Source organism: Triticum aestivum, chromosome 7A (genome assembly GCF_018294505.1).
Source record: "Triticum aestivum cultivar Chinese Spring chromosome 7A, IWGSC CS RefSeq v2.1, whole genome shotgun sequence".
NCBI classification, from domain to species: domain Eukaryota; kingdom Viridiplantae; phylum Streptophyta; class Magnoliopsida; order Poales; family Poaceae; genus Triticum; species Triticum aestivum.
In genome coordinates, this window is record NC_057812.1 from 203,427,932 (window position 1) to 203,440,241 (window position 12,310).

At 48.4% G+C, this 12,310-nt stretch overlaps 1 protein-coding gene across 1 annotated transcript; it reads right to left on the reverse strand.

Annotated features, from left to right (window-relative positions):
- Window positions 1-207: 207 nt before the first annotated feature.
- On the reverse strand, window positions 208-1,744 carry LOC100415887 (chlorophyll a-b binding protein 1B-21, chloroplastic). The gene is made up of 4 exons (XM_044570436.1): window positions 1,341-1,744; window positions 1,150-1,252; window positions 767-1,055; window positions 208-641 (listed from the first exon to the last, which is right to left on the reverse strand). The coding sequence occupies exons 1-4, from the start codon at window positions 1,727-1,729 to the stop codon at window positions 487-489; spliced, it is 936 nt and encodes a 311-aa protein (XP_044426371.1). The 5' UTR covers window positions 1,730-1,744; the 3' UTR covers window positions 208-486.
- Between the last annotated feature and the right edge of the window lie 10,566 nt (window positions 1,745-12,310).

Genomic DNA, 12,310 nt, shown 5'->3' on the forward strand with positions numbered 1-12,310 from the left:
TGTTACATTATTTCTTGATTTGGGATCCTTTGTGCAAATCTTAAGGTCTTATGTCTCTCTGTTTTCCTGTAAGGGTGTCTACGTATGTATTTTGTGTACCAAATTTGTTCAATGAATACATAGTGCTGCTTCTATTTTTTTTTTAAAAAAAGCTCAATGAAATGTTAACTTGATCACGCGATAACTGTCCCGTACAAATAACAGAGATTGTCAGAGGCAACTTCCTCCACACCATCATCATGCAAAGAGTTTATACAGATCATATGGATGCATTCACAACAGTGGCCGCTAGTTAAGCTTTACACATTACAAAGGTTGCCGGCCGGAGAGCCGACGTTGTTGTACAGTTCCTGCACGCACGGACGTACGCGCGCAGAGCCAGCGTGGCAAGGCAATCAACCAATCTATCGATTCAGAAACATGAATGAAAAGTTGAAAACCATGCGCTCCAGCTCCTCGATCTCCTCTCAGCCCGGTCGGCTCCGCTCAAGGGCCGTAGATATTTCTGGGGATGACGATGTCGCCGATGTTGTTGTGCCACGGGTCCGCGAGGTGCGTGGCCAGGTTCTCCAGCGGGCCGGTGCCGGGGTACGCCGACTGCTGCACGCAGAACCCCACGAACGCCAGCATCGCCAGCCGCCCTGCAATGCATCCCCCCACGTACGAACGCGTCAGTTCGTTCTCCCATGATTTTTCATTCAACAACGGGGTGTATGGATATTCGCAAAAAAAAGAAAACGGGGTGTATGGTGGGAGTGGGACGTACCGTTCTTGATCTCCTTGAGCTTGAGCTCCTCGAACTTGGCGGGGTCCTTGGAGAAGCCGAGCGGGTCGAAGGCGCCGCCGGGGTACTTCTTCTTCTCCGGGTCCTTCTCCATGGTGCGCTGCTGCTCCGCGAAGGCGATGGCCAGGAACTCGATCGCCAGGATGGTCGGCAGGTTGCCCCACGGCACCGGGTTGCCCAGGTACGTCGCCTGCCCGTCGGGGAGCGCCGCCCACTCCTGCGCCTTCACCCAGTTGCCCAGTCCCAGCGCCTCCGGCACCAGCACCCCAGGCTGCACGTCGTCCATGCCACAACCCATGTTATTACTACCAGCGAACAACTCAACGATGGCTGCTGTGGTGCAGAGGAGGAGGAGGAGGACGTACCACGCAGAGCATGGCCCAGCGGCAGTGGTAGATCTCGGACTCCTTGAACCGCTCGAAGTTCTCCGGCACGGTGGCGAGGCCCAGGGGGTCGAACCCGAAGTCTCTGCACGGAGAAGAAATTGCCAGTCAGATTGATGCCGATTGCTTGGTCACTGCTTGATCGGCTACTAGCTAGCTAGCTGCTTAGTCACCCTGGCGAGGAGCCGTCGAGGTGGGCGGGGCGGGGCTGGCCGGGGAACCACTCGGCGGACATGGTGACGCGGCCGGAGGTGGTGGCGTAGGCGCAGAACGGCAGCCCGGAGCGGCCGGACCTGGACGAAGGCGCCAGCAGGCTCGGCACGCCCACGGCGCTGCAGCTCCTCAGCCCGCTCGACGACGCCATCGCCATTGTTGCTCCCTCGATGCTGGCTGCTCCTTGCTGCGGTGAGACAACAACAAGAAGAAGAACAGGCGTGCGCTCTGAGAGGACAAGGGAATCTGAGGCTGCTAATAAGAGCACGAGCGGCCGGAGACGGAGCGGGATGGGGATATCCAAATGCCGCCGGCCATTGGCTGCAATATCCGCATGCGCACGAGCCATTGGGCCACGTAGGATCGTGGTATCTTCGACTGTGCTACGTGGCGTCCCCTGCGTTCTCTGATCGCTATCCTACGTGGCATCTCCCCCCGGCTCCCGTGGTCCACATATCCATGTCTTCGAGGTATGGAAAATCTGATGCTAGCTCAATGTAGGTAACTTCTATCCACCAAATCCAGATGAGATGAGTAGGCACAAATGTTTTCTTTCTCAACTTTATCTGCTAAAATTTCCATGCAACGGTGGTGTTCATTCATTTTTTCGATTTTTGAAAAATAAAATCATGTTTTGAATGATGAACATAAGTGGGCCATGTTAATCTTAAAACTAACACAATCTGAAATACAAAGGAGAATGCAAACGCGTGGGAATCTTTGCACTGCCCAACGGTCGTAATAAGCGGGAGTATATAGACCTAAGAGCCAACTTGAATATCCCCGAACTGTACTATAGTTTTCTTCTCAGTGTTTTTGTCTTTATTATATTATAGTAAGGATGATTTCTGAACTTAGAGAAGTCTCCTCTCCAAATTGAAGAGAGACTTCTTTCTTCTTGCAGTCCATCTTTGCACCTACAGTATTAAGAATGATCTCCGAAATATAATTGGACAAAAGTCATCTTCAGATATATCCATAGCAATTAAATCTGAGAATGGTTTCATACTTAAACCATACTTGAACCATACCCGTACATGTATCTCTCAAAACCACACTTGAACCATATCCGTTTAATGCCATTTTCAACCCAACCAAAATCAGGCCCTCTATTTTTTCCACCCAAACCAATTTAAACCTAATATACATAACCGTGGGTTTAAACCCAATACATAACTATGAGTTTGCTTCAATGTATATATGATTGCACAAATCGACATGTTAAGAAGCAAATGACATAGAAAAGGCATAAGTGCATCTACAATAGTTTGGGAACAAATTTATCATTGAGATACGGTCAACACACAGCAAGAGTCAAAAAGACAATGCCCACGACTGAAAAGCTCACTGGCAAGTGTATTAAAACCAATTGCTTAGCTAAAGCACAAACAAACACATTCGATTTGCATGTGGTGTTTCCCCATAATACAGAATTACATAGTGCATGGCAGCATGTACGCGGATCAAAGACACTCGTTGTCGATGCGTCCTTGCTTATCGCACATAATCAATGCCCAGAAACCGGTTTGGACTCATAGTTTATAGCCGTTAATAACCAAATTGTTTAAGCCCATAACCAACTATACCCAAATTGGTTTCTTCACATACCCAAACCAAAACCTAACTAAAAAGGATTCAGCCCAATAAAACCTGAACCAATCAAATCCAAAGTAAGAACCGAACCATTTCACCCGGTTTTTTAATAACCATTCTCAGGTTTAATAACAATAAGATTAATAGGGTAGACAAAGTGCGAAGGATGACATGAACGCCGGGAAGAACACCGCATGGTGTGTTCCGAATGTCCCGCGCCCTAATTTACTGGTCATCTCGGTCAGTTGGAGTTTACTAGAATAGGTATCATCTTGTGTTTTCCTGCAAATGGTGTAAGGTATAGCATTGATAGAAGAGCCAATATCACGAAAATCGTAATAGAACATACTACCGAAGGAGCAGGGTAACACTGGTTTACCTGTATCCCGTCCATTGATGCTTCCCTTGACTAAAGATGTTGTCTCCTTTTCCATCTCTATTACCTTATCAATCCAACGAGCATCTTAACATAGTTCTTTTCTAGTCTGGCACACTTGGTTATGGTGTATTTTTCTACCTTTTCCTATATTGCTCCTGATGGAAATATGCCCTAGAGGCAATAATAAAATGGTTATTATTATATTTCCTTAATCATGACAAAGGTTTATTATTCATGCTAGAATTGTATTGACCGAAAACTTAAATACATGTGTGGATATATAAACAAATACTGTGTCCCTAGTGAGCCTCTACTAGACTAGCTCGTTGATCAAAAATGGTTAAGGTTTCCTAACAATAGACATGCGTTGTCATTTGATAACGGGATCACATCATTAGGAGAATGATGTGATGGACAAGACCCATCTGTTAGCTTAGCATATTGATCGTACAGTTTATTGCTATTGCTTTCTTGATGGCAAATACATATTTATTCGACTATGAGATTATGCAACTCCCGGATATTGGAGGAATAATATGTGTGCTGTCAAACGTCACAACGTAACTGGGTGATCATAAAGATGCTCTACTGGTATCTCCTAAGGTGTTTGTTGAGTTGGCATAGATCAAGATTAGGATTTGTCACTCCGAGTATTGGAGAGGTATCTCTGGGCCCTCTTGGTAATACACATCATAAGCTTGCAAGAAAATGACTAAGGAGTTAGTTACGAGGTGATGTATTATAGACCGGCCAACTAGGGGACTGGTGCTCCCCTCTACATGGCTGGTTGACCCTAGGGTAAGGAAAGGGGAGGGGTGGCCCCTCCCGCCTTTCCCTCCTCAGGAGAGAAAGCAAGGGGGGGGGGGGGGATGTGACGCCCCCGATTCAATCGTACACTAATCATACACGCAAACGTGTACGATCAAGATCAGGGACTCATGGGAAGATATCACAACACAACTCTAAAAATAAAATAAGTCATACAAGCATCATGATACAAGCCAGGGGCATCGAGGGCTCGAATACAAGTGCTCGATCATAGATGAGTCAGCGGAAGCAACAATATCTGAGTACAAACATAAGTTAAACAAGTTGCCATAAGATGGCTAGCACAAACTGAGATATAGATCCAAAGAGGCGTAGGCCTCCTGCCTGGGATCCTCCTAAACTACTCCTGGTCGTGATTGGTGGTCTGCACGTAGTAGTAGGCACCTCCGGTGTAGTATGAGTCGTCGTCGGCGGTGGCGTCTGACTCCTGGGCTCCAACATCTGGTTGCGACAACCGAGAAGAAAGGAAAGGGGGAAAAGGGGGAGCAAAGCAACCGTGAGTACTCATCCAAAGTACTCGCAGTCAAGAATCTACACTACATATGCATTGCTATCGATGAAATGGGTAGTATATGTGGACTGTTGGGGATATGATTACTGGAGGTAAACCGGCTAGGAGTGGCCGAGTTAGCTCCATGAAGATAGAAGCTCATGAAGACATGATGATGGTGGCGCTTTACGAATGCCCAAGGCCCATAGGCGGGTTAAGGCCTGTAGATGTAAACTGACTCTTTCATGCAACTTGTATTGTAAGTTAAAGGAATATAGACCGAGCCAGACACGTTTATGATTCAGCCTCGAGACTCTGTAAACTGGCGGACGTCAACCTATGTATATAAAGGGACGACCCGGCCGCGGTTTAGGGACAACAGACAACTACTCGAGAACTAGGCAAAGCGGATTCACTCCCTAGTCATCGAAACCCTAGCAATACCAATCACAACTAGACGTAGGCTTTTACCTTCATTGAAGGGGCCGAACTAGTATAAAATCCCTCGTGTCCCCTTGTCCGGTCTAACCCCTTTAAGCTAACCGGTAGCGTTGGCTCCACGACTAAGTCCTTTCACGAGGACATCTGCCGTGACAAACCCATGACAGTTGGCGCCCACCATGGGGCCGTCGCATGATGGTTTCGAGTTCTTGAAGGGCAGCTTTGATGGACTCAGGGTATACGCTGCGGGCCGGATGATGAAGAGTCGTCGCGACAAGCTCTACATCGATGACGCCAGATGGGGTCCCGAGGCCGGTTCAATCGAATACGGGTACCGGGTCCCCTTTGGTGGGATTCACCTCTTCATCGACAAGATCGGCGAACCGGGCCCTGAGCCGGATATCTGCACCGACATCATCGAAACGGCTCAGCGTGCAAGCCCTTCCCCGGTTCAGCCCGCAGCAAGGCATGTTTTCGTAGGTGTCATCCATGGAGCGGAATATGAGGATGGGCCGGCATCTGATGGAGAAACCGTTGTTTGTTCTGATGACGAGTCTTCAACTGGAGAGACCGAATCACTGTATCAGTTGCAGGACGGCAAGATTAGCGGAGGTACCGATGGCAACAGTATTCTGGACCCCCTCAATCTGCCAAACCAGGTCGCAATCTTCATGGCCGGTACACAATCAGCGCACCACTCATCAACCGCCGCGGCGATGCTCTCCGGTTCAGCGACAGCAACGCCAGCGGGAGTAGGGGGCTCTGCACCGCCTCCAGCTCAAGTTCTATCTGATTTATTCGATGCTTTGGCAACATTGATGGCCGCAGAGGTGGATGCAGCAGCCCGAGATAAGCACAATGCGGAGATTGCAAAGGTGAAAGATCAGAAAGTTCAGGCTAAAGCGGACCTAGCGGCAGAGAACGCTAGGATGGCTACAGAACGGGCCGAGTTGGAAGCTTAGGCCTACCGGCTTAGGCTAGATCAGAATGCCTCAGATGAAGTCATGAGAAGAAGATACCGGTCGCACCTCCCGCCGGGTTATGAGCCAAGAAATCTCTTCAACACGCCGGGAGCAGAAACCAGTAACCAGGCAGTGTTAAACCGGACGGAGGCGCCGGGAACAGGGGCACCGGTTCAGCCGCGCGCGATGGACCCGCCTCGTCAAAACAACATTGTGCCGCAATATGTTCCGACACCCCTGGGGCATTACTCTAACCCGTTGGACAACATTGTGGCCGCCGCTTCACGATTGGCAGCCCTCCCAACCGACGGCGAGTCACCAGTTGCGATTGAGGCACGACGGGCCAGAGAGTTCCTTCAAACAACTTTAAACCAGTAGCAGGTTTATTCGCATAGTCGCGAGAGGATTCATTTCACCCCCCGCCCGAGCTGGAGCTACAGCAGGCACGTTGAGGATGAACCAGCCGTATCAAGCAGTGCACGTCGCTGTAACTCGCCGCGAGGGCACAACCCGACAGGTGGAGGTGCTAATGCGCAAGATGTGGTGGATCACGGTCGTGCGCATCGAGAGGCCGAGTTAGCAGCTCTGCATGCAGCTCGTCAACCTACTCTGGTTCACCATACCGCTTCGGTGGAACCAGGTGTGGTCTTCAGTTCCTTAGGGGTGCCGTGTCTCACCCCCGCTTTGCGCAATGTATGACTTCCCAAGGATTTTAAGGGCCCTCGTAAGGTGCCCAATTACACCGCCGATTTACAACCAGAGTCATGGGTCGAAAGTTATGAGATGGCAATGGAGATGTTGGATGTGGATGAAGCGGTGTGTGCTAAATACTTCACCATGATGTTGGAGGGGACATCTCGTACTTGGTTAAAGAGCTTACCAGTTAACTCCGTCGGATCATGGGCCGAGTTAAAACACCGGTTTATCAAGAATTTTAAGTATACTTGTAAGCAGCCTATGTCGATTGTGGACCTGGCCGCTTGTGTCCAAGAGGACGGGGAGTCTACAACCCATTGGGTGAAGCGGGTCTCAGCCATTCTGCATTCATCGGATCACATCAATGCGGACACAGCAGTGTTAACGTTGGAGGGCAATTGCCGGTTTCTACCGTTAAAACAGAAGTTAGGAAGGCTCAAACGTCACTACAATGATATGGCAACGCTTATGGCCGCTTTGGTTAAATATGCCGATTCAGATAATAGCAAAGACCCCGAGTAAGAAGAGGACAAACCGAGGAAAGGGAAGAAGAATGGCAACACCAAGGGACAGCAGCATAACCCGGCAGGTCATGGGAACAATGGTAAGCGCAAGGCAGACAATAGTTTGGATTTTGTGGCTAACACAAATGCTCAGGATAACGGTCAATGTCGTAAGGGTAAACAGCCCCAGAGGGGCGAAGGTTCAGGCCCCAATCTGGAGCGCCTGTTAAATCAACCTTTTCCAAAGCATGGATCAAAGGAGAGGCCAGCTTCACATATTTGAAAGGATTGTTATATCATGCGAGAATTCAAGAATTCCAATATGTTCCAGTACGATAATGGCCCACCCGGCGGTTCAGGAGGTGGTTTTCACGGGCCGAGTTATGGAGGTGGCAGCTCCGGTTCAGGATTTTAGGGCAACCAAACTGGACATAGCAATCAAGGGAACCAGGGCAACCAGGGAGGTTATAACTATCAGGGGAATCAGCAGCAGCAGCAGCAGTCAGGTTATCAGAGCAATCCGAAGCAGTTAAATAGTGGGCAGTATCATGTCTTCACCACTAGCTTGTGCAAGCGTGATCAGAAGCTTCACAAGAGGGCCGTGAACTCTGTTGAACCGGCTGTGCCTCGGTATTTGTGCTGGTCTGAGCAACCCATTTTATGGAGTAGAGAGGATCACCCACCCCGGGTTGACAATCCGGGTCATCTGGCCTTAGTGGTGGCACCTCAAGTTGGGGTATATAAGTTCACCAAGGTGCTCATGGATGGGGGAATCAGTATCAATATTCTATACTATGATACCTTCCGTCGTATGGGGTTGACAGATAAGAATCTTAAACCGCCGAACACCGTTTTTCATGGTGTGGTGCCCGGTAAATATGCATATCCAGTGGGTAACATAGCCCTAGAGGTGGCCTTTGGCGATGATCATGATTCATGGTCAGAAATATTGACTTTTGAGGTGGTGAAAATCAAGAGTCCGTATCACGCTCTGTTCGGGCGATCGGCTTATGCCAAGTTCATGGCGAGGCCGTGTTATGTTTATCTGCAGCTTAAGATGCCAGGTCATAAGGGGACCATCACAATACATGGGAGCAGGAAGATTGCTTTGGAATGTGAGGAATGTGATGCGGCTTACGCTGAGTCGGTTTGTGCCATGGAAGTGCTGACGTTTTACAAAGACAAGGTTGATCCGGCAGACATGACTTCTTTGAAAAAGCCAACTACGGAGCATGATCCGGCGTTGAAGTTTAAATTGGCCACAGACACTAAGATGGTTGATTTTGTTCCTGGCGATTCATCCAAGCAGTTCAGCATCAGCGCTAACCTAGATCCCAAATAGGAAAGCGCGCTCATCGAGTTCATCAGTGAGAACCGGGACATCTTTGAATGGAAGCCTATTGACATGCCAGGTGTACCGAGGGAACTCGCTGAGCACACACTTAATATTGATCCTAAGTTTAAACCGGTCAGACAGTTTCTCCGCTGATTCAACGAAGAAAGGCGCAAGGCTATTGGTGAAGAGGTAGCTCGGTTGTTGGCCGCAGGGTTTATCGTGGAGGTCTTTCACCCGGAGTGGTTGGCTAATCCGGTGCTGGTTCTCAAGAAAAATGGCACTTGGCGTATGTGTGTGGATTACACAGACTTGAACAAGGCTTGCACAGCAGATCCCTTTGCCCTCCCTCGTATTGATCAGATTATTGATGCTACGGCGGGTTGTGACCGTTTGTGTTTTTTGGATGCTTATTCTGGTTATCATTAGATCAAAATGGCAGTTAAGGACCAGGAGAAGACAACTTTTATAACTCCCTTTGGAGCCTTCTGCTATGTCTCGATGCCCTTTGGGCTCAAGAGTGCCCAGGCGGCTTATCAACGCTGTGTTCAGAATTGTCTTCATAAGCAGAATGGGCACAATGTTCATGCATATGTGGATGATATTGTGATAAAGTCCAGGAAAGAGGAAACATTGATAGATGACCCGAGAGAAACCTTTGACAACCTCCGGGTTTACAAGTGATGCTCAATCCGGACAAATGTGTCTTTAGTGTCCCGGCAAGCAAACTCTTGGGCTTTCTGGTATCAAACAGGGGCATTGAGGCTAATCCGGAAAAAAATTCAGCAATCATGTCTTTGGCTAAACCGACGTGTATCAATGACGTTCAACGTTTAGCCGGCCAGATTGCGGCTTTAAGCCGGTTTATCAGTCATCTCGGGGAGAAATCTATCCCTTTATACCAGATGTTAAAGAAAACGGATGAATTTGTCTGGAGCGATGCGACTGATAAAGCGTTTGAGGATCTGAAGAGGTAGTTAGCTGAACCGCTCGTGCTTGCAGCTCCGATCGATAAAGAGCCTTTACTGCTGTATGTGGCTGCTAATGCCAGGGCTGTTAGTGTGGCTATTGTTGTGGAGCACAAGGAGGCTGGAAAGGAATATCCGGTTCAACGGCCGGTTTATTATATCAGTGAGGTGCTTATCGAATCAAAGCAGAGGTATCCACATTGGCAGAAGCTGGTGTATGGGGTGTTTATGGCAAGCCGGAAGCTCAAACATTACTTTTAGGGTCATCCTATCACAGTGGCCAGTTCCACCCCTCTGGGAGATATCATTCAAAACAGAGAAGCCACTGGCCAGATTGCCAAGTGGGCTATTGAGCTTGGACCTCACGGGCTCAAGTATACACCTCGCACATCAATCAAATCTCAAGCACTTGTGGACTTCATCAATGATTGGACAGAGTTGCAGGCACCAGAGGAAAAGTCGGATAATATGTATTGGACTATTCACTTTGATGGGTCCAGGCAATTGGAGGGCTCGGGGGCTGGAGTTATATTAACTTCCCCACGAGGTGAATTTTTTTGTTATGTTCTTCACTTAATGTTCCCTTGTACTAATAATGCAGCTGAGTACGAGACCTTACTCCACGGTCTTCGGATGGCTAATGAGATGAACTTAAGCCGGGTTAAGTGCTTCGGTGACTCGGACCTGGTGGCTCAACAGGTATCTGGCACTTGGGATTCTAAGGACCCACTCATGGCTGTGTATCGACGAGAGGTGGACATAGTGGCTGGTCATTTCAAGGGTTATCAAGTTGACCATATAGACCGGCGAAAGAATGAAGCGGCGAACGCTTTAAGTCGCCTTGGCTCTCAGCGTAAACCGGTCCCACCCAATGTTTTCCTCGACGTCCTACACAATCCGTCGGTTAAGATACCAACAGAGGAGGAGTTGGCTATTCCTGACCCGGAGGCCCAATTGGTGGCAGCTCTGCATGTTATACCGGACTGGATAATCCCGTACTAGGATTACATGAACCGGGGCGAGTTACCTGAGGATGAAACCTTGGCCCGACAGATAATCTGGCGTTCCAAGTCAATGACCATAATCAATGGGGAGTTACATCATTACAGCGTCACAGGGGCAATTCAGTGTTGTGTATCTCCTCAAGAGGGTTGTGAGATTTTGCGAGAAATCCACAAAGGAGATTGTGGTCACCACACCAGTTAAAAATTCTTGGTGGCTAAGGCTTTTCATCATGGTTTCTATTGGTTGACAGCCCATGCTGATGCTGAGGATTTAGTCAAAAGGTGTGACAGTTGTCAAAAATTTGCACGCCGCGCTCATGTTCCGGCTCAGGAGTTGAGGATGATTCCAATAACTTGGCCATTTGCGACTTGGGGGCTTGATATGGTTGGACCCTTTAAGAGATCCAAGGACAAAAAGACCCACCTATTAGTGGCAGTGGACAAGTTCACCAAGTGGGTGGAAGCAGAGCTAGTCAGTAAGTGTGATGCAGCCACGGCGGTTGAATTCATCAAAAAGGTGATATTCTGGTTTGGTTTTCCACACAGTATTATAACTGACAATGGTACTAATCTGTCAAAGGGTGAGATGGAGGAATTTTGCCAACGAGAGCATATCCGGCTTGATGTAGCATCAGTAGCTCACCCCCAGTCTAATGGTCAAGCAGAGAGGGCAAATCAAGAAATTTTGAGAGGTATTAAACCCCGGCTTATGGTTCCTTTAAAGCGGACACCGGGTTGTTGGGTGGAGGAGTTACCTTCTGTGTTATGGAGCATCAACACCACACCTAACAGATCTACGGGTTACACGCCTTTCTTCATGGTTTATGGAGCAGAGGCGGTTCTTCCTAGTGACATCCGTCACGACTCGTCCCGTATGGCGGCTTATGTTGAAGCTAACAATGAGAAGGCACGTCATAATTCACTGGACCTGTTAGATGAGGAGCGTGATCTTGCAGCATCATGTTCGGCGATTTATCAACAAGGTCTCCGACGTTATCACAGCCGCCGGGTTAAGACCAGAACTTTTCAAGAGAGCGATCTGGTGCTCCGGCTCATCTAGGATCAAACTGATATGCACAAGTTATCCCCACCTTGGAAAGGACCTTTTGTGTTTAGCAAAAATCTGCACAACGGGTCATACTACCTCATTGATGTTCGAGAGCACAAAGACTCACGAAAATCGGAGGAGGAGACCAAGTGGCCGTGGAATATAGCTCTTCTTCGGCCTTACTATACTTGAGCCACAAGCTCTTCTTATGTACATACTTATGCCAATGTATATATTATATAAGAAACCGGAGCCTCGAATAAAGCGGGGTCTTTGTTCTTTTTACATCATGTGTGAGCTTACAGGAGCTTCTACTGACAAAGTAGTGTTTTATTAACCCGGCCTATGCGGCCACACAGATATAAAGAAATCACTAGGGGGCTTGGTCGTATCCGAACCGTAGCTACACCTCTTGATAGGCTTCAAGCCAAAAGGAAATTATGTGGAGCCAAAGAGAGTCTGTTGCATTAAGCACAACTCAAACATAGGTAACCACTGAGCACAGCTCAAATATTACCTGGGGGCTCCTTGCTTCTCAAAGAACAACGAGCTTGCACCCTTGTAATAGGCTATCAAGCCAGGCTTGGAAGCCAGGTGTATTCACCTAAAACCCCGGGTTATCCTACCTCTTTAAGTAAGCCACTCCGTCCAGGTAAACCTGGTATGACCCATCGAACGTTTGACA

Bases quoted from the DNA above. Each gene is read 5' to 3' on its own strand.
- LOC100415887 (XM_044570436.1), bottom strand. From the start codon at position 1,729: ATGGCTCGTGCGCATGCGGATATTGCAGCCAATGGCCGGCGGCATTTG. The intron at 1,056-1,149 runs GTACGTCCTCCT...GACGACGTGCAG, and splicing joins GCTGGGCCATGCTCTGCGTG to CCTGGGGTGCTGGTGCCGGA. The intron at 642-766 runs GTACGTCCCACT...GATGCATTGCAG, and splicing joins GCTCAAGGAGATCAAGAACG to GGCGGCTGGCGATGCTGGCG.